Below are 21,711 nucleotides of genomic sequence, written 5' to 3' on the forward strand. Positions count from 1 at the left end.
GAGAGCAGAGAGCTCCCGGTCCCCCTAGACAGCCTAGTGAGACAGTGATAGGCCGGAGCCCATGCCAGTGACCCCGAAATTGGAAGAGTGGGTGACGTGGGCGACTGCGGTAGACAGGGCACTCCCTGCTCGGCTCACCCCACCTGCCACGGGAGCTGAGCAGGATGTGGTCGCCTCCAGTATTTGGTGTCAGGAGTGAGACAAGCAGCCCCAAGTGTGGTCCGTCCTCGTGCTCGGATGCAGCTGGGAAATTTTCTCCCTTTCTCTCCCTGTCACCTCTCCGCTCAGGCCTCAGTTCCTGCGTAGACCCCGTCCATTCTCCCGCTGTACGAGCATTCCGAAGCAGAGCTCTGTGAGCACCCCCTGCCCCCTGTTTCACTGCTCTCAAAATGAAGTCCAGAGGCCTGTGTGCACCAGTCCCTGCCTGCACCGTGGCCTCCAGTGTGCGCTGAGCTGTGTCTGGGTGTTTGCACCCCACTGTGTGGCCGCGTGCATCCGAGCCAGGCCGCCTCCTCCGGGAGCCCTTCGGTACAGCCGTGCCAGGTGCCCACCAGGGGGCACTGCTCTGGGTCCCGGGGTGCAGCGGAGGACAAAACCAACCAGGCTGTGTCCTGACCCTCAGAGAATTTGCATTCCCGGGAGGGAGACCAGCCAGGGAGGAGGAGCAAGAAGCCGTGGTTACGTGGTGATCGGCACCGTGTGGGGACAGGACACAGGGCGGCAGGCCTCTCTGGTGGCCAGATGAGTAAGGTCGTGAGAGAGGAGCCACGTGGGTGAGCTGGGACAGGGGCAGCAGTGTGTGTGGACCTGGCACATTCCAGGAGCAGCAGGAAGGCCTGATGCTGATGGGACTGAGTCAGCAGGTGCCCCCGTGCACCTCGGCCTCCTGTTTCCTCTACTGCCCTTCATGGCGTGGGCGGGCCCTCTGAGCAGAACCCCCCCGAGCAGACCCCCGGCCCATGATTGGTTGGCTCACACTGTGGGTGCCCAAGGACAGGGACCACGTCTTGTCCAGTCTGGAGGGTGGCCAGGTGTCGGGTGAGGAATTTCTCTGTGGAGTGCGGGTCCTGGCTCTTAGGCCTCAAGGCAAATGAGCAGCTGCGTGTCCTCTGAACGCCTCTCCCTCTGACCCTCCGCAGGAGCTGACGTCTCCCCGCCTCATCAAAAGCCACCTTCCCTACCGCTTCCTGCCCTCCGATCTCCACAATGGCGATTCTAAGGTAACCCCGCTCCCCCCACCCCCGGGCTGAGCTCCCAGCAACCAGAGCCGGTCCAGCAGTGCTCAGGGCCGCAGTCTGGAGACCCTAGAGGCCCGTTTGTGCAGAGACCCGGTAGAGGCCATCTTTGAGCTCATATCCCCAGCGTTTTGTCCATGTTTCTAATTTGGGTTTTTCCTTACAGTTGAACTTGGGCTTGACCAGCCTGGGTCTGGCCTCTGCCCCTGTGTCAGGCCGAGGACCCACCACTGCTTTCACGGTCTCTGATTTTTCTCTATTTTCTCGGCCTCTGATTCTCATGACCAGTGTCGGGCCCATCCTGTTTCTGTCTTCCACTCATTTTGAAGTCATGGCGCAGGACAGAAACGTAATCAGATGCTCGGGCCTTATTCCACCAGATGCCTTTACACTGATGAGAGTGCACCTCTGCTGGGACGGAGGCTGCACGCATCTGGGGCCGACCTTGGGGCTGACCTTGGGGCTGGAGATGTGGTGTCAGAGTAGAGTGGGTCAGAGGAGCAGCGACTGAGCCGCCCCTCCCTCCCGCCTCAGGTCATATACATGGCACGGAACCCCAAGGACCTGGTGGTGTCCTACTACCAGTTCCACCGCTCCCTGCGGACCATGAGCTACCGGGGCACTTTCCAGGAGTTCTGCCGGAGATTCATGAACGACAAGCGTAAGTGTCTCAGCCTCCGCGGATGTTAGGACAGGGGCGGCTCGTTCACTGAACCCCTGCATGTGCTTGCGCTTCGCCCACATTGCCCCAGTTCCTCCAATGACCACTGACAGGCGGAGAAGCGGGGCTCAGGGGCGACTGGAAGCTTGTCGGGAGTCGTAGCAGGGGCGTGACAGAGCGGGCGTCTGACTCAGACGCCCTTTCCTCTCACCCGCATTGTTGAGATTCTGAGAAGGTCCCCAGTTGAAAACATTCCTCTTCCTGCCTGGATTCTGCAGTAAAAAGGGAGGCTGGGAGAGTTCTGCTGTTGGTGACAGAGGCCCGAGTGGGGACTGTGGCCTCGTGTGAGAGCCCCGTGGGCCTTGAGCTGCACTTGAGGATCGGGCGGGAGACTTGGCCCCGCAGCCGCGTGCTGTGTGACGGGCGGGGCGTGCTCTGCAGGAGCTCGTTCCCAGGGCAGAGGGTGAGGGGGGACCCAGCTTGCCGGGGGCCCTCCCCTGTTTTCCCTCCCCGGGGCAGGAGCACACCGGGTCACACCCACTGCACAGGGACCTGCCGGAGGTGGCTCCCCTGTTGCTGTCCATGGCTTCTCTGGCACCTTTCCGGGACCGCCAGTGGGAGTTCCGTGAGGGTTTGCGCCCACAAGGCTTGAGATGGGCCATGTCAGTACTTGAATTGAATCCAGACCCAGACGATTTATTTCCCAGATCAAGTCTTAGCATTCAGCCCCGCCGTCCACTTGTGTGACCCAGTCTCAGGTTCTGCAGTGAGATTGTGTGGCAAGACCAGGGTGAGGTGCGCAGGGGAAATCCGGGAGTATAGGGCCCCCGCTGAACGTCGGGCAGCTGGACTACTGCTGCCTCCCAAGGCTCCGGGAAGGCCAGACCTTCATGGGAGCTGCACCGGAGCCCCCGGGGCCCTCGGTGCCGGAGCCATTCTGAATCTGCTTTAGTGGTGCTGGGGGCAGGGTCCACGGGAGGAGGCCACAGCACCTGCCCCCAAAGCCCTGGAGCCTGCAGAAGACCCTCTGCCCAGCCTCCCTATCCCCGCAGCGTACCTACCGCCTGGCTCAGGCCCTTTCTGGTCTGCCAGGCATTTGGAGTAAGCCATTAATTTTCAAAACCATGTTCTTAAGTCCCAGCATGTTCTCCTGGCTCTAGAGACGCAGCTACCAGCGTGGGGAAGGTGGCCTATAAAGAGCGAGTGTCCACCAGGTTCAAACTGCTCCCTGGTGTTGGCCTTAAATCAGCCTCCTGCTCAGGCCAGAGGAATTAAAAGTTATCCTAATACAGGTCTCTCCGTGTTTTAAAGGCCACAGCCCAACCTTTGAAGTTCAAGGCCGCACGCACTTGCTGTGATCCCACCAAAGCCTGTGTACTTAGCTCCCCCACGGTCTCTCTGCTCTCCCAGCGTTGGCAGCCAGGGCACCACAGCTCAGGCCCTCGGAGGCCCTCGTCCTCCCCTGAGGAGGAGCAGTGGCCGTCACCGCGCACTGATGGAGTGAGCGTGGGGGACCCACTGATGCAAGCCTGCACGTGGGTGTTGTGACCTGTGTACTCGGGGCGGGGGTGCCTGGGGCTGCACGCCCAGGTGACAGGAGTGTGGAAGCCTCGCCCTGTTGGCGGGTCACTCCCAGACGGGGGGCAGAGTGAGCTGCTCCTCTTCCAGATAATCTGCTTGGGTAAGCACACCGGCCTCCAGGAGCAGAGGGACCCTGGTGGGCAGAGGCCGGGGTTGCCCTGGTGGAGCTTCCTTCCCAGGGTGACACATCCTGAGTGGGAAGGGCAGTGTCCCCACCAGCAAGGTATGTACCCCTCTCTACGCCAGCCGACTGGGGCTCGGAGGGACACGGGCATGTGCTGTCCTTGTGATCATTGACCCTGCGTGAGTGACCACTGTCCCCATGCCTCACTGTCCCCACCACCTGTGTTCTCGTGTGCAGCGATCACTCTCAGCCCTCACTGTCCCCACGTCACCCTCCTGCTCAGCCCCCACATCATCCCCGGGGGGCATTGCTTGCCTGTTCTGTAAGTGTTCTCAGGCAGCGCCTTGGAATGACAGGGATTTATTGGCCTCTCTGTTCATGGCTGTCGGACTCATGCTCTGTCCCAGGGCTCGGGTCACCTGGCCTGCGTACCAGCTCGGGCACTGACTCGGGAGGCAGGTTCTCCTCTCGGGGCCCCTGTGATCATGAACCTGTTGGTGAGTTGGTCCTCATTCCCTTCTCTGGACTCTGCCTCGTCTTCTCTCAAGCGGGAAGGCTGGCCTGGCTGTTAGGGCCCACCTAGGGTGTATGGAGTGAGCGTGATGTGCCGGGCTGGCCGTAGAAGGGGTGCCCGGGGACCTCAGGCCCAGCCGCTAGACCTCTACAGTGAGGAGACCGAGGTCCTCACCGGCCAGGATTTACCCTGCAGCGGGTCCCAAACGGGGCCTTTTGGCTGAATCTTCCTTCTTTCGTTCTGTCATTTCTGCCTCTTTCCCCCCACCCCTGCTAGAGCCCCTGCTTCGTTCCTCATAAACTGCGAGCTGGGGTCTGGTTGGCCTGAAGGGGGCCTTTCTGCCGTGTTCTGGTCTTTAAGGCCAGTCCTCAGCGCCCTCCCCTCGACTCCCCATCCCTCAGAACCCCTCTGTGCTGCGGGGCCAGGCTGCGGCTGTGCTGCCACCTGCTGGCGAGACGGCAGGCTGCGGTGGTGGCCGCCTCGGGAATTGGGTCTTCAGTTTTCCCAACCTCGGTCAGGTCAGGCGTTTAAGTCTATAAGGTTCTCCGCAACTTGGAGACGGAGGCTATATTCTCTGCTCCAGGTGTGGCTCCGGCAGGGGCAGTAGCAGTCCCCTGCCCCCCCTCGGCCTCCGTGCCCCTCAGCAGCGAGCAGGACCCAGCGTGAGTCCCGCCAGAGGGAACGCAGCCTGCACACGCGCTCTCACCACGCACGGCTGGCTCTGGGAGGCGTGGGTTCTCTCGTCAGTCCACTTGAGAAGGACGACGCTCAGGAAGGTGAGGCAGCCTGCCCGGGTCACACAGCCAGTGCAGGCCTGGAGAGGCTGCCTCACCCGGAGGCCGTGTCCTCCACGATTCCGCTGTGCTCCCTCTCTCCCCTCTGACCTTGCCCCTGTGCTCCGAGCCACCTTGATGGCCTCGTGTTCCTTACTCTTCTAAGTCCATTTGCAACCATTGTGCGCCCTTCAAGGTTTGTCCCCACGTGGGACGGGGCCCCCCTGCGTCCACGGTGCCTCCCTGCCAGCGTTGATCAGTCCATATCCTTGTCGCCAGTCTCCTTGATGAGTCCCGCCAGGCTGGGAACTCCTTGCTCCCCAGACCCCGAAGTGGGATCCACAAGCCAAGTGTTTGTGAGACGCATGGGCACCCATGTGAGCAAGGGTGCAGGTGGTGCGGCCGCCGCTCCTGGCCGGCACCTAGTACCCAGCCGGGTGCTTGCTGGTGCCGGGCAGGGCCAGACGTTCCTTGGCGGAGGCCTTCGTCTGTTTAATGCGGAAGCCCCCTTGGGAGACTCATTTCAGCGTGAGTAGCGGTGCGTGAGAATCTGTAGTTTTTATAAAGAACATTTCGAAGCAGCCTGGCTATGCTGCCTGGCACATCCCCCACCCGCCCACGGGACCCTTATCCCCAGCCAAGGCCCCGAGGAGCGTGGGAGGCGCAGGGGCTGTGGTGTGGGGCATGAGGCTCGTGTGTCAGGACGGAGCACACTGCCTCTCTCTGTCTCTGCTACGTCCTGCTTCCACCCGGCATTCTGATTGTGGCCCTCCTTCCTGGCTGGGTCTCGTGCTCGGTCTTCGCACCTCCCGCACGTCATCCAACCCCCACCAGCAGCGCCGACTCCCTGTCTCAGTTCCCCTGGGCTCGTGCTCTTCCCCGCGACCGTGTGTTAGACAGAAACTCATGGGAGCCAGGTAGCATCCAGCCCCCAGGTGAGCAGAGGCCTTTGCCCAGTGGTCGGGTCTTCAAGGTGGCCAGGAGGTGCGTAGGGAAGGGGGTTGAGAACTGTTGGCAGGAGGGACTTGCACACAAAGCACCAGGGGATGGGGGACTTCAGAAGGGGCTTGTCTGTGGGACCACCCCCGGAGCCGAGAGCTTGTTCTTCCCTTCCTGAGCCACGGCTCCTGGTGGTGAGAGAGGGGAGCCTTCCAGAAGGCAGGGAGCCAGGCCACCACACTGTGCGTGCTTGATCCCCCGAGGCTGCGACTCACCTGTCCCCTTGTCTCCACAGTAGGCTACGGCTCCTGGTTCGAGCATGTGCAGGAGTTCTGGGAGCACCGCATGGACTCGAACGTGCTCTTCCTCAAGTATGAAGACATGCACCGGGTGAGTGCCGCGGCGGGCAGCTGTGTGGGTCGGCGCCCCCAGCCCCACCGGCGCCACAGTGGGCATGACTGGAGTGTGCAGCAGCTCTCTCCAAGATCCCCGGCTTCCGGGTGAAAGACTCAGAAGTTCCAGGTGTGCCCAGAATATTCCTGGGCCGGTGCTTGGGGCTCTGGGCTGTGCTAGCAGAGCGGGGACCCTGCTCCAGCCGCAGCCCCAGCCCCAGGCCCCAGGGGCGGTTTCTGGGTTGGGCAGTGCGCGGTGCTTTGGAAAGGCCTGTTGGTTCGTTTCCTGCCTCGCCGTGGAGCAGAGCAGCCCCCAGACTCAGCCTGCCGCCACCTCGCGCCCTCTCCACAGGCGACCAGCTCGCGGCAAAGGGCTAAGATGGCAGGGTCCGAAAGTCCCATCTCTCGGCCTTTTTGCCTCTCAGCGGCAGCACTCCAACTGCTGACGAATCCGTGCGTGTGGGGAGTGTTGCTGAGTGCCTGGCACGGGGCGTGGGGGAGGGGATGGCGTGAGGTGGTTGCTGCTGGAACGTTCTAGGCTCGGCTGTGCTGTTGGAACAGTGGAAGGCAGGACCTTGCTTGTGCCCTCGAGAGCTCGCCATCTAGAAAGGGGGCCTACACGTCGCGCGCCCCATCCTCACTGCCGTTAGCACTTTCAAGGGCCTTATCGTGTGCCAGTCCTACCCGAAGTTCTTTGCGTGTGTGTTGGCGCACTTAACTCTAGAACGCTTCTCTCTCTCTGCTGGGGCTGTATCCTCTCTGGAGGGACTTTCTGATGTTTCCCCTCTTTCACAGCAGACAAAAGGCAAACCTTCCCGAAGTCCCTTCTCTCTCTGGCTCCTCTGCTCCACTTGGCTGCAGGTCCCTCAGAGTTGTCCCCACTCCTGAGCCCGCCCCGGCCGGGCTTGCCCCCGGACCCCCAGGTGCTCTGTCGGGGCCACCCATGGCCTCCGTGTCGCTCGGTCCGGCGGTCTGTTCACATCACACACACCTCCCCCCCCCCGGCCCCCTGGCCGCTGGCGACAGGCGATCGCCGCCTCCCCGGCGCTCCGGATACCAGCAGGTCCGGCGTCCCTGGCTGCTCTCTTCTTGGTGCTCAGCCCGCTTCGGTTCTCCTCTTGTCCCATCCTCGCTCCCTTCCCCGGTGACCCCAGCCCAGATGTGGACCCTCCCCAGACTCGCTGTCCACTGGCCACCCCCCCTGCACTTTCTCCCTGGTGTCTGGTGGAGGCCGTGGACTCAGCGTGTCTGAACCCAACCAGAGGTTTCCCCTCAAATCCTCCGCGGCTCCTCCCTGTGAGATGGGGGCAACCAGCTCCGTCTGCGTCACTTAGGTGACAGTCATGAATCAGCCTCAACTTCTGACTTCTTCTCACACCCTGCGTCCATCTTCCCAGTCCTGTGGCCTCTTCCAAATACACCCCTTATCTGACCATTTGTCCCTCAGTCTCCGGGGTCCAGGTCACCCTCGCTTCCGGCCCAGATCATGGCTCACGTGGACTCCCGGGTAGCCTCCCTGCGTCCCCTCAGGCCGGCGTGCTGTGCAGCCGCTGCTCCAGTGGCACCCACGCTGGTCAGATTGTGCCCCTCTGGCCGCACGTCGCTCCGGGTGCAGGTCAGGGCCCACGCGGTGCCCTGGAGCCTGGGTGTCTAGCTCCACGCTGGCCCGCTTCTCCTTCAGCCTCCTTCAGCCAGGCCTCTGTTTGCTGTGGCCCTGCCTGGAATGTTCTTCCCTCCGGTGTCCACATGGGTCACTCCCTCACTTCTTTGGGGTCTGGGTTCCTATCAGTGACACTGCCCCGGGTCCCCACTTGAAATTGGCCCCTTCCATCCCAGCACGTCTCCCTTCCGCTTCATCTTTCTCCCCAGCATCCACCATCCTGCGCTGTATTTTAGCGTTTGCTCGCTGTCTCCGTACCAGAATAAGCTCCCCCGGGGGGGGGGGGGTGTCGGTGCCTGTTTATGCTTCTGCGTCGGTGCCTGATGCATAACAGGTTCACAGGACGTATCTGTGGGTCGAATGGATGGCCTTCAGGGTAGAAGCCCTTCCTCCTTGTTAAGAAGCCAGTGGCCCGGTTTGCTGAGGCACTTGCGTGGGGTGGGCTGCCCCGGCTCCCTGCCCAGGGCCATGCCCCAACCGCTCCCTGTAACGTGGTGGCGGCAAGTGGGCAGGGGAGGACGGCACCAGGCAGACCAGCCTGGCATCCTGACCGAGGCCGTGGCCCAGGCGAAGGCGTTCGTTCATCTGCCTGTCATGCTCGAGAGTCCACGTGGCTCCTGGGGGTGGGGGTGGGGACAGGCGTTGGGGAGGGCACCTGGTGACGCTGGGCAAGGTCGGCAGGGCACGGTGTGGAATTTGGACTTGGTTACACGGAGATCCGATAGGAAACATGGAAGGAAGGGCGGGCTCTGCATGAAGACAGAGAGCTCACTTTCGGCCTCGTTCAGTTTGGGGGAACTGTAGGACAGTCAGCAGGGATGCCACGAGCGGGAGGCCACGTGACTCAAGCTCAAAGAGGGGCACGAGTGGCTTGGGGCCCCCCGTGAGTCCTGCCTCTGGTGTCTGTGCCCTCGTGCAGCCTCCCACACTGACCTGGGCCAGACCCGGGTAGGTACACTGCAAGCAGGAGCTGGGGGAGGGCTCGGGGACTGGGGCTGGCCTTACACGATGCATGTGGGATGCCCAGGTGTCCACTAGAGATGCCATGGGGAGAATGGGTGGCCCAGCCACCAGCCCTGCCTGGCTGCCGGACACGTGAGCAAGGCCATCACAGGGCTCCCAGGCCTCGGTGGCCTTCCAATGGCTGCAGCACCGGAGGGGCGCCTCTGGGGAACCAACTCCCTCCTCTCCTTGGGGCTGACCTGGAACCACTCACGTTGGGACCTGTCTGGGCCTTGAGCCAGGAGAGGGGACCGCTCCTCCGTCACAGAGGATGGGGAGGCATCATCTGTGAACAGGGCCGGCCTGGTGGTTAGTGGGCACTCAGCAGTCATTGTTGTTCTCACTTGTCGGGGAGCTGTAGCAGGCACTTGAGGTCAGGTATACAACTTGATAGACTTTTTACAAGTACACGCCTGCGGGATCATCACCTAGATCGAGATCCAGAACATTCTGGCTTTTTCCGGTTAATGCGTCCGCTTCCCAGAGGCAACCACTCTCCCGACCTCTGTTGGTTTCGATTGGTGCCGCTTGTTTTCAAACCTCCGAGGAATGGACACCCGGGTGTGCGCGCTGCGTCTGGCGGCTTGTGCTCCGTGTAGCGTCTGAGGTTCATCTGTGCTTTGTGTGCCTGTTGGTTTTTGCGTCCGTGTGGCGTCCATTGCAGCCGGAATACGCCACCACGTATCTATCCACTTGGGGTCGCTGGCCGTTCCAGTTGTTTCCGTTCGGGTGGTTATGAATAATGTGCTGTGAATGTTCCTGCGTCTTGGTGGACATGAGCTTTCTTTTTCCCCCGGGCGCCAACCCGGGGTGGGTGTGCTGGGACACTGATGATGCTAGTGCCTGCCTGGGTCATGCTAGTGCCCGCCTGGGTCATGCTAGTGCATGCATGTGCCACAGGCCTGGTGCAGAAGGAGAAGCCCCAGCCTGTTCAGCTGCACGCACACCTGCCGGGGCCAGGTGCTGGGACGGCGGGCACTTCCTGGAGCTGCGGGGGACTCAGCAATGAGGGACTTACACCATTATTTTAGGGCCGCCTGGGTGGCTCAGTCGGTGAAGCGTCTGCCTTCAGCTCAGGTTATGATCCCAGGGTCCTGGGATCGAGCCCCACGTGGGGCTCCCTGCTCAGCGGGGAGTCTGCTTCTCCCTCTCCCTCTGCTGCTCCCCCTGCCTGTGCTCTCTCTCTCTCACTCTCTCTCTCTGTCAAATAAATAAATAAAATATTTTAAAAACAAATAAAAACCCCATTCTTTTAGTTACTAAACCACGAGGGAGCAGGACACACCCTTTACGTACACTTCGTGGCTAAAACACAGACTGGTGCCTGGCTACTCTGGATTCATTCCAGGCCCTTCGAGGTGAATGTTCATTCTCTGCCTTACTGGGCCCCTCAGCAAAAGTTTATAGATGGGCTGCTTTCGATCTAAGTCCAGACCGCCAGCCCGGTCTGTGCCTGTCTCCGCCCAGACTCATGCTCCCAATGCCAGAGGGACCAAATGGACTTTACTGCAGTCAAGGTCTTAATTTCTAATTGTTTACTCTTTTTTCAGAAATATCAGTAAGGGTCTGGATGTCTTTAATAGAGATTAAGTGATTGTACATCACATTTTTAGGAATTCGCCCTGTTTACATTTTACTCTAAAAAAAATAGCCCAAGTGAACATCCCTGGTCTCCAGGAGTTTGGCCAGGCCTGGCATGTTCTCATCTTGGGGCTGGATGATAATACTTAGCTCCTGGGCTCTTGCCGCCTCATGCGTTCCCCCAGGGGTCCCCACAGCTCCCCTTTTGCTGGTGGACGCTGCGCCCACTGCCCCATGTGTCACCCCACAGGTCCTGCAGCCACCGGCGAGGTGTTCTCGCCAGCCACAGGTGAGGAGTCTTGACTGTGACCAGATGGCAGGTCTGGGGCTGGACCAGGGACGCTCGGGAGGCCCCACAAGCTGTCCGGAGCTGGTCTGTGCCTGGGACGCTGCCTGCCTGCACAGCTCGGCTTCGTAACCGGGAAGCAGGCTCAAGGCAGGCAGCTGGGTGCGCGCTGGCAAACGTGCCTTCCTCCCCGGGCTGGTAGTCACACCAGTGGTGTGGTGTCCCCATTAAGGTTCTGTTGGCCGCTCCAGCAGTCTGGCTCCCTCTCCTGGGGTGTCCCTTCTGAGGGCCGCTGTCTTTAATCTCTGTCAGAGCTTTTCTTTTTTTTTTTTTTTAAGATTATTTATTTATTTGCAAGAGAGAGCGTGGGCAGAGCAAGGGAGAACTTGAGTCGGGGCGGGGGAGGGGCAAAGGGAGAGGGAGCCTGGCCGAGCAGGGAGCCTGATGTGGGACTTGATCCCAGGACCATGGGATCATGACCCAAGCCGAAGGCAGACGCTCAACCCACTGAGCCACCCAGGCGCCCCTCTATTGTTGCTTTTTTTCTTTTAATCAGAGATACGGAGTGGCAGGGCGAGCGAGAGGAGCTCTTTCTACTCCTTTTTATTCTAACATTTCTTGTGCCCCTGATCCTGGCCAAGTTCTGCACACGGGGCTTGGAGCCGTGCACCTGCGCCCATCTCCTGCGGGAGCCCCTGAGCGGGGACCAGCTGTGAAAGCAGACGCGGAGCCCAGTGGTGATTACCTTGGGAATCCAGAGACGAGCTGACACCCCATTTAGCTTTCCCAGAACATTTTTTTTTGTAAGGTTTGTGAACTGCCACATAAAGAAATTGAATGGATTTCTTTATCATAGGACTTCTCAGAGGCTTGAATATGTGAATTGCTTTATAAACCATCAAGGAGGCGATAGGCTGCAGCGTTTTCCTTTCGCAGGGACCTGGACATTGCCAGCGTTTGGAGACTGCCTGGTGACAGGTCGGGGTTCTGGACACATTTGGCCATGCACAGATTGAGAATACGAGGCGCCTTGGTATTTCCCAGGGAGAAAGGTGGTGGTGGGGAGGCCGTGTGGTGAGCGGGTGTGTGACCCTCCCGAGACGCAGGCTGTGTCACTAATGCTCCCACTATCCGGAAGGGTGGAGTGCCAGACCCCAGAGATGGTTTTATGTCCATCAAGTCAGTGGTAACTGAATCCTCACACCAAGCCAGCTGCTCCTGCTGGGTGAGGTGGGCTGGCCTTGGGGTCCCTCTGGGGTCCCCAGGGGCCTCCTTGTTCTTCCAAGTGCCAGCTCCTTCCGGTTGATTGCATGGAAGGAAAAGGAAGAAGAGAGTGAACTGGTCTGGCTCCTGGCATGGTTCTGAAGTGCGTTTTCTGTCTTGCTGCTGTTTTAAAATGACCACAGTATGGGGCGCCTGGGTGGCTCAGTCGTTAAGCGTCGTCTGCCTTTGACTCAGGGCGTGATCCCGGCATTCTGGGATTGAGCCCCACATGAGGCTCCTCCGCTGGAAGCCTGCTTCTTCCTCTCCCACTCCCCCTGCTTGTGTTCCCTCTCTCGCTGGCTGTCTCTATCTCTGTCAAATAAACAAATAAAATCTTTAAAAAAAATAAAAATAAAATGACCACAGTGATATCAAGCCCTCACGTCTGCTCCAAGTCTTCCAGAGGCTGGTGTTTGAATTCCAGCTCTGCCACTTGAGAATGGAGTGCCCTTGGGCAATTTCTTAACCTGGATTTATTTCCAGATGAGGCCAATTTCAGGCTTGTCTCGAGGACTAAGTAAGGAAGTGTGTGCAGAGCACCTGGTGAGTGACCAGCCAAGAGTCCTGCGTCAGCAAAGGTGCCGCCTCTCACGGGCTCCCTGCTCTCTGCTCTTTGTTCCAGGACCTGGTGACGATGGTGGAGCAGCTGGCCAGATTCCTGGGGGTGTCCTGTGACAAGGCGCAGCTGGAGGCCCTGAGCGAGCACTGCCACCAACTGGTGGACCAGTGCTGCAACGCCGAGGCCCTACCCGTGGGCCGGGGTACGCACCTTGCCTCCCCTCCCCTGCCGCTGCCCTGGGGCCCCTTTTCCCCTCCCTGCCAGGGTCCGTGGTCCCCCACATCTGTATTCCCTGCCCTGGGCCTCATGTCTCCAGAGTTCTCTGCTCTATGAGGGCAGGAAGGTCCCCTGAATGCCAGGTGCTGTCGGTGGAGCCGAGCGGGAGTGGGGGAGTGGGGGGGTGGCCCTGCTAGCATCGCATTGCCACTGTGCCAGTGGCCTTGTAGGTCATGCGATGACTGCCAGGATGTTGTGGGCTCTGTGGGCAAGACGTTTCAAATGCGCCTTTCCAGATGGCCCCACAGAGCCGATCCCGGGATGGGTTCGGGGCTGCGAGGTTTCGGAGCGCGAGGCATGCAGCCTTCAGCTGGCTGTGGGGGCACGTCCCCCCCGTCCGCTCCGTGGGTGCCAGCGCCGCGCAGACTGTCGCGGGGAGGCTGGCACTCGCTGCCGGCGCCACAGCCGTCTCCGGGGCGTGAAGCACTGTGAGGCGGAGGACGTAGTCCCGGCAGGAGCCCTTTGCAGATTTGCCTGGGTTGCTGTCTGTCCTTCAAGGCTCACGATATCTGAAACTGCTCGATGGTGGAGAACTCGGGCGTTAGAATGCCCTGACCCCTTGGTGGTGGCCGTGGCCACATAAGCCACCGTCTTGGCAAGTACGAATTGCCCGTGACACTAGTAGTGCACCTGCCGTTGGTGCCCAGCTGTGTGAACTCGGAGCTTCCTCGGGTGACAGTGTTCGAGGGGCTGGCCTGGAGGTGCCGCTAGAGCCGGCGGCGCGTCTCGGATGTGCAGATCCTTCTGGGCTGGCTCGACAGAGCCGGGCCCTGAGGCCGGGTGCTGGGGAGGGCCTCAGGGCGGGCCTCTGAGCTTCCCCAGCTCCGTGCTCTTCCCCTCTGGCTAACGGGGTGGTTCCGAGGGTCAGGCGGAGAGCACAGTCTGTAAGGGCGGAACAACCGACCAAAGCCACAGCACCTTGCACGTGATTTCCTGGCTGTGTCTTCACAAATATTTATTATTTAAAATTTATTTGCTCTTTTTTAGTTTTGCTTTTGCTGTGTTTTGTTATCTTTGGATGTGACCTTCTCCAAAATACCCCTTTTGGTTCATTTGCGTGGTAAAGAAGTGTCGAGAACATACTGCGTGCCCATATGCTCCTTCTGATGTGTTTGCTTTATCATTGTTTACCTTGGTTTTGCTTTATTTCAGTTCTTCGGTTTTGTTTTCTTTTAGCACATTGCCTCTTTGCTCAGAAGACCTCCTTGCGTTGGTGAGAACGCAGGGCTTGAGTAGCCAGCTGCGTTGCTTAAATTTGATTCATATCACAGCATAAATTGCACTGTCTTGATTCCAAACCCTCAACCAGGTGGGTGACTCCTTTGATGAGCGCTCAGCTGCCTCAGCTGAGAAAAATAATCACGGAAAAATATATTTATAGTGTGGTTGGTCTAGAAGCTTCTAATTTTATCCCTGAGGTATCATTAGAGGGTAGCAAGAACAACTTCTCTTGTTTTTTTGTTTTTTGTTTTTGCCTTCTCCAACGCCGACGTGTAATTTTTCATTACTGGAGAGACGGTCCTTGTCATGTTAGACCTAGTAGCTCAGCATTTGGGGGTCTCATTTTCCTACCTGAGGTCCCGCCAGGACTAGGACTTCTTGAGTAGTGGAGCTAATGACAGTCAGAGCTCTGATCTCAGAGGTGCTGACGCGGGAAGGAATTCGAAACGAGCATTTCAGTCCCCTGAGGCTGTTCCTTAAAAGCACGGCGACAGCGCAGGCGGCTCCTGGAGCTGGGAGCTCGGAACCCTCACTCCTGCTGTCTTCCCAGGCGCTGCTCGTGTTTGACCAGAGCCAGGCGCACGTCTGGCATCTAATTGCAGAAGCTCGTTTGCATGGCGACTCTTCTGTTCCCTTTAAACTCCTCCCCAAGGTCGCATGGGCAGGCTTCTCGAAATCCTCACCCTTGACCCAGTTCAGGAGGCTTCCTACTCACCACAAAAGGTTCTGCCTTTTTGGATGGTTTTTTTCCTTTTCAAATTCTTGAGAAGCCGATGCCGCCTTGGTGGGGCTGTTGAGTCGTGAGTGAGTCATGATATCACACAGGACCCAAGTGCACACGAGGCCCTGAGGGGGTAGATCCATGGCACAGGCACCGACCGTCCTCCGGGCTGTGTGCCTAGCTGCTGGGGATGCACCAGTGAACAGGGGCCCAGGCCCTCGTGAGCCTCAGCTCTGCATACTTGTGCGTGCCGGGCTCAGGCAGCAGGGAAGGGACACCCACACGACCAGGCTCAGGGAAACGGGTTCAGCTCGTCTGTAGTTTAGATGGTCTGTCCTGCCCCCATAGGCCAAGTTCGGAGGGGTCCAGGAATAGATCTGGAACCTTCCAGAACCTTTTCCAAGGCTTCCTCTGGTTCAGTATCTGACCTGACAGCGAGTGAATTCAGCACGTGCTGCTCTTGTTTGTGTTTCAGGACGAGTCGGGCTGTGGAAGGACATCTTCACCGTCTCCATGAACGAGAAGTTTGATTTGGTGTATAAACAGAAGATGGGAAAGTGTGACCTCACGTTTGACTTTTATTTATAATAACAGCAACAGCCAACTTGCATGCTCACAGTACCCAGACACTCTACTAGCTAAAAGTCCTGTACGCACTCATTTGTTCCTTGCTGGACGAACTTCGGGAGCAGTGTGAGGCCCGGGGGAGGGAGGGAAGCAGCGGAGACGCTGGAGGAAGAGGGGGGCCTTGCTTCCGACCCAGGGCAGCTGTCTTGCCTTTGGGATTTGGAGTCTCTACATGTCTGATTAGAAACGTTATAAAGATGGCAGTTTCGACGGCCTGTATCATAAGTATAAAGTCTGTAACATATGCAGCTAGAATGTCTACCTTATACAGCCCCACATTATTTATTGTATTTTATAGAGCTTTTCACTGGAAATCTAAATAAATGTCAGTAAACCAAATACAAGTTCATTTCCGAGGGGACTCAGGAGCGAGCCACACCCGAATGGTAGGAAGATCTCAGGGCTGACTCTTTATTTTTGTAGTTTTGTTCCGTAAGGCACAGACGTTCTGTTCTCACCAGGCTCGGGATGAGGTGAAGGCACAGATGAGTTGGGTGTGTGTGTTGGGGGGGGGGGGGGGGCGTGTTCCTTTTGATGAGTTCAGTTCTTGGTAACCTTCCTAATAAGCAAAGCAGAGACTGTCCCCCAGGCATTTGCAGAAAGGGTGCCCCTCCGCTGGAGACTCCCAGCGGGCGGCCTCGAAGGCCCAGGGCAGAGGAGCCAGTGGAAAGTTCCTTGGGGGAACCTGCCCAGCGCTGCCGGCAGATAGGGTCTGCTGCAGTGACTTCCGAGCCCGAGCGCGGGCGGAATCTCAGCTCTCATTCGGCGCACTCCTGCTCCCTGAGGCAGGGACCTATTTATGCGGCCCAGCTGGTGCTCGACAGTAAACTCCTGAAACTTTAGCATCATTCAGTTTGTTCCCTCTGTACCTGAGGCTCTTGGCCACGGGAGGACCATTTTGCAGGTTTGACACCCTCTTTCACTCCGACTGGTTGGCCATCTTGCCTTTGTACCTCAGTTTACCTGAGGGAGCAGAGGTGCCCTCCCCTTGCTTCACCGTCTGGCCCACATTCGGCTGGAGAAGCTTCGAGACACGGCCAGGTAGCAGCAGGGCCGACAGCCAGTTTGTATGTGTGTCGCTGCTGTGGTGGGACCGGGCCGTCTGGATATGTACGTGGCCGGGAAGTGCCCGGGGCGGTGGCTGGAGGGTCGCTGCTGTGTAGGGGTCTCTGTGCTGTGTTGCTGTCTTGGAAAAGTGCGGACATGCGCCCGTGTGATCTTTGTAAAGGAGCAGCTCGAGCAGGGCAGGTGGTCTGCGGCATCGCACGGGGGGCTTGGCAGCACCTTTTCTGTGTATCTGTGAGGGAGGCTGCTTTCTGTGAAATTTCTTTTCTATTTTTCTATTTTTAGTACTGTATGGATATTGCTGAGCTCCACTCATGATGCGTCTGTGCTTGCTTGCATCTTTAATAAAGACACGTCCCATGCCTTGTGTTGCGCGAGTGCTGATGGGTGGAGAGGGGCAACGTTTCAGGGCAACGCGACTGTGGGCCCCGTTGACACCTGGTCCCCTGCGGCTGACCGGTTTGGCTGTTCTACTCCAATCTGAATATTCCAGGCGGTGACTCCCCCTCGTTTCTTTGTCCCTTCACCGTTGCCATTTCTTAGAAGCTGAAGGGAGGGTTGGGAGAAAAGGAGATCGGGGTTTGTGGGGTCTGCCCAAGAGGGTCCCGCCCAAGAGGGTCCCGTGTTTAATGCGGCTCACGGCCGTATATGTGGAGACCCCCCTGGCTGATTGCACTTGGCCACTTTGAGTTCCAGAGCTCACCTTCCTGATGCCTAGCGGCAGGAAAATCCAGCACATCATTTTATCTGACAAAGCTCGGGCTTTCCGGAAAGTACGTTTATTTTCAAACAGGCCAGTTCCTTTGGTCTTGGGTGGAACCCCAGAACTGATATTGGTCTCCGATTACCCTGGACCCCAAGTTAGTCCATCGAGTGTCCGATCTGCTTTTCCGAGGGGTCTACTCCCAGGCCATTTAAAAATCACCTGAAATCAAGCAGAAACTGGAGACCCAAGTCTGTGACTCCAGAGGGGGGGCAGAGCCGTGGTTTCAGTGCTCATTCCTCCAGTGTCCCCGGCCCTGCGCCCTTGCTGTGTCACTTCCTCTCATGGGACACATTTAGTCAGGAAACATTTGTGCACCTATGGGGCCCCAGCGCCGCTGGAGGCTTTGGGGTCCAGGAGGGAGCACAGAAGGGCCCCGACCCACATGGTGTTCATCTCTTGGCGGGAGATGAAGTCCCCGTCACAAAACCTCTGTGAGTTTGAGCTCAGAAGGATCAGGAGGGACCCAGTGACAGCGGACACCAGGAGGCTTGGGATCTGGGGGAGGGCTGGGCAGAAGTGGGCGGGAGGGCAGAGGGAGCGCGCTGGGCCCTGTGAGGGGGCCGGTGTGGCAGGAACTCCCGTTTTGGAGGGGGAGCCAGGAGTTAGCTCCCCGAGAGCCTTACAGTCTCGGGAGTTCGGATTTGGTAGTAAGAACTAGGAGGCCACAGGAGGGTTTGATCAATGGAACGCTGCCCGGTTTGCATTTTTGCAAGGCCCCTGACTGAATGGATGGCAGGGCCTTTATCCTGGCTGTGTGATTCACTCAGTCCCGCAACATGGGGGAGGAGGGCTGTATTAGATCAGCTTCAGGGATCCTTCTCTTCTCTTTTCTTTTCTCTTTTTTTTTTTTTTTTTTTTTTTAAGATTTTACTTATTTATTTGACGGAGACACAGCCAGCGAGAGAGGGAGCACAAGCAGGGGGAGTGTGAGAGGAAGAAGCAGGCTCCCAGCGGAGCAGGGAGCCCGATGCACGGCTGGATCCCAGACCCTGGGATCACGTCCTGGGCTGAAGGCAGACGCTTAACAACTGAGCCACCCAGGCGCCCCTCCAGAGGTCCTTCTGACCGGAGGCTGGTTCTAGGCGTTCGTAGGCAGTGTGCCGGGCCTTGCTCACCTGGCGCTCAGACAAGGGGGAGGCAGTCTGAGGCACAGGTGCTGTGAAGCTCGCCAGCAGAGCAGTGGGGGACATGGAACAATGGGGTGGAGTAGTTGTGTGCGGGGGCAGGTGGGATTGGAGTCGAGCCACGAGGGTGAGGAGGCTCTGGTCAGAAGGAGGAGGTGAGAGAGGCCTGGCCAGACGGCCGGTTTAACATAACAACGACCGCAAGAGTCCCGAATGGCAGGGTCGTGAGTGTCTTGGTGGGTACCTGGCCTTTTAACCTCACAGACCGGCAAGATTGCCAGAAGCAGTGTCATAATTTACACAATGGAGACCATCTCCGTCCACACCCCCTTCTCTGGAAGGTCTTAACAAGAGTAAAGCAGAAATACAATTCACACGACGAAGCATCAGTGGCCGGCTCTGCTGGGCAAACGCCGCCCTGGTGGCCAAGTCCCCTCTGCCAGCCGATGTCCAGCAGCTACAGCTGGGAGCGCCCTGCCTCCTCCGTTTGGCCTCAGCACTGCGGATACAGGCCAGACGTGCAGTCCCCGTCCCAGGAGGTCCCAGGTATGGGACAGTGTTCCCACCTGTCTGAGCGGGTGACTGTGGTTTGAAATGGGTGGAGGGGGTCCTTGGGTGCGCATGGAGGGTCTCGTTCTCATGTAGAGTTTGCCCCCCCCCCACCCCATGCGACATCATTACCCACTCTTCGTTGTAGAATGAGCATTTTCAGACCGGGGTGGCACATTGCTCGAATGGTCCAGCCTCACCCACCAAGGATTGTCCTCTGACATCCCCAATAGCTGGGCATCCCGTGCCTGACAAGCTCACCGCCTCTTGGGACAGCCGTTCTGTTGCTGGTGGTACTCTCAGCCACGTCCTCCGGCCCCTGCCCCAGCCTGGGGCCGCCCTCATCCCTGGGACACCCAGCCCTGCCCTCACCTGGCAAACATCCCCCCTGCTCCGCTGGTGCCCCCTGCTCTCCTCTCTCATCCCCCCACCTACTGCTCTGCAGCTGTCTCCCCCTGTGGACAAGGGACACCCCAAAAGCAGGGCCATGCTGTGTCTTCTCCTAGGCTGGAGTATGGCATATAATCAGCACTTAATAATTGCTAAGGGAGTGGCACTTTTCATCGTTACAATGGATTTTGCTTTTTCTGGAAACCGGCTGCCCTGTCCCTTCTGTGCACGGCTCCTGGCCCTATCCTTGGGGGCTGTGTCTTCCCAAGCAAGAACCAGGCTGCTGTCCTGTCTCCTCACCCTGACCCACGACTCCAGGCCTCTGCCCCTACTACTACTACATGCTTCTTTCCTTATGGCCAACGGGCCGTGTCCTGGTCATCTGTGTCCCCTCCCCTGGCACATCCTTCCTGACCTGTCACTGGCTTCTCAGATGTAGGTGTAACTGTGGGATGGACAGTTTCTGGGCCCCATCCTTCCCCTGTCTTTCTCCCTCTTATCTCAAAGCCCAGAAACACAGGACCCATAAGAATGACCTAGACCCTTCGCTGGGCATGCCTCTCCCTCTTTCTTCATCTCCTTCCTTGCTGTTTATTGAGCAGCTGCTCTATAATGTCCCTGTGTGGGTCCTGGAGACACAGACGAAAGCAGTAACTCTCCCCTTCAAATTTAGCACCCCACTGGTCTGTTCCCTGGGGACTCTGCTCTCATCTAGTAACCCAAATACCTACGGAGAGAGCCCAGGTTGGGGATCGGAGGACCTGGGCTCTCGAGTCCTGGTTTTGTCTCAGTGCGCTGCGTGCCCCGGGCAAGCCAGCTGCCTTCTCTCAGCCTGAATCGCCATCCCTCCCAAATGGATGTTTTGTAGTAAGCCATCTCTAAGGTTTCTTCTGCTTGTTCAGTCTCCAGTTTGCGGCCCCTGCTATCCGCAGCTGAGCACTGCGTCATGCACAGCTCCGCAAATGGGCAGCAAAGGAGCGGTGCGGGCGGCTGGTGCCAGGGACTGCGGGGAGACTGTGTAATGGAAGAAGCAGACCACGGCTGGCTCTGGAAACAGGTGGGAGCAGATACAGTGGGGCCAGCGGGAGGCACGCCAGGTGGGAAGAAATAAGATGCACCAAAACGAGTCGGTCACCAGGTTCCGATTCTGGCTCCGCCAGTATTGGTGGGACCGTGAGGGAAGAAGCCCTTTTTCATCTCATAACAGGGAGGTCTCAGCCCAGGGGTCTTGATATCCCACCCAACACGAACATTCTGAGACTTGTAAGTGGTCCAACTGTTGATTGACTCCCCCCAGGTGGAGCTGATGAATGGGGGAGACCATGAACTTGTAGCCAGTGATGGACTCCGCCAGCAAGGGCAAAGAGAACCGGTCACAGGCGCACCTGCCACACAGCTTGGGCCTACGACCGCCGTCTCCGAGGCGTGCTGAGCCTTTGCCAAATCTACACATCAGATGACAACTTGATTCTCACACTTGGATCCCTGTAAGCTAGTTGGCACCGGATGTCTGAGCCACAGTCCCTAAATCTGTCCCTCACCATTGACGGAAGGAATCTGTGCTCTATTAAAAGCATTCTTCAAACACCAGAGAATGCTAAATGTGTTTAAAATATAAAAATCCATCAGAAAATGCATTTTATTCTCCTTAAAGTTGTAATCTTTGCATATCTCCATGGTTTTGAGCGCCAGCTGGGAACAGAAGTCCTTAAATACCCAAGCAAGGCCATCTCTGCAGAAGGAAAGACTCTCAACAGAGCCAACAAGACTCTGTCTCCTCCGATTTATGCATCCCCAAAAAACTTTTAAATGGATTGGTTAAAATCTTGTTTTCCCCCTAGTGCTCCTGTCTCTCAGTTCTCCCCTTTATACTCCGTGGTACATGTGATTTCCAGAAAAAATCTCAAATACAGTTGGGAGACAGGAACTCATCTCACTCTGCTCAAGAACCACTGGTTGTTTGGACCTCTGTGTCCACTTAGGCTGTTCCCTCTGCCTGGATTGCCATTCCCCAACTTAACATGGCTGACGCTGATTTAGGCTTTAAGCTCAATATAGGTGTGGTCTTAATTCGAGAACCCCGACGGCCCCCTCCCACTCCCACCACTGCCAGGGAGTCAGAGCCGCTACGGTGCCTCTCGTAACATACCCCAGACCAGTGACCGTCTGCTCCTTGAGGGGAGGCCATGGCTCTTCCTTGGCATGAAGGAGTTGGCTCACAAGGGGTGGTGAAGCCTTGGTGGCTGGACTGTTCCCACTGTCTGCTGAATTCAGCTGCACCTGGTCGTCCCTACAGTCTTCAACTCCGCAAGCACATCATTTGTTACTACCCACGCGGGGCCCTCTCTGGCCTGGCCGTGCTGCTCATTGCTCCAAGGCCCTGACCTACGCCCCTAACGCTC

The 21,711-nt window shown here is 58.1% G+C and overlaps 1 protein-coding gene across 1 annotated transcript in view; it reads left to right on the plus strand.

Moving 5' to 3' along the window:
• The window catches only part of SULT4A1 (sulfotransferase family 4A member 1), a 35,370-nt gene extending 18,527 nt beyond the window's left edge, over nt 1–16,843 (plus strand). Inside the window, exons 3-7 of the mRNA XM_045779794.2 lie at nt 1,140–1,220; nt 1,770–1,896; nt 6,123–6,217; nt 12,634–12,772; nt 15,264–16,843. Coding sequence (XP_045635750.1) covers nt 1,140–1,220; nt 1,770–1,896; nt 6,123–6,217; nt 12,634–12,772; nt 15,264–15,376 — 555 coding nt within the window. The 3' untranslated portion in view covers nt 15,377–16,843. The remainder of the gene's footprint in view (nt 1–1,139; nt 1,221–1,769; nt 1,897–6,122; nt 6,218–12,633; nt 12,773–15,263) is intronic.
• Nucleotides 16,844–21,711: the final 4,868 nt, after the last annotated feature.

This window comes from Ursus americanus, chromosome 17, assembly GCF_024610735.1.
Source record: "Ursus americanus isolate L20-20 chromosome 17, mUrsAme1.1.p, whole genome shotgun sequence".
In the NCBI taxonomy this organism is placed as follows: domain Eukaryota; kingdom Metazoa; phylum Chordata; class Mammalia; order Carnivora; family Ursidae; genus Ursus; species Ursus americanus.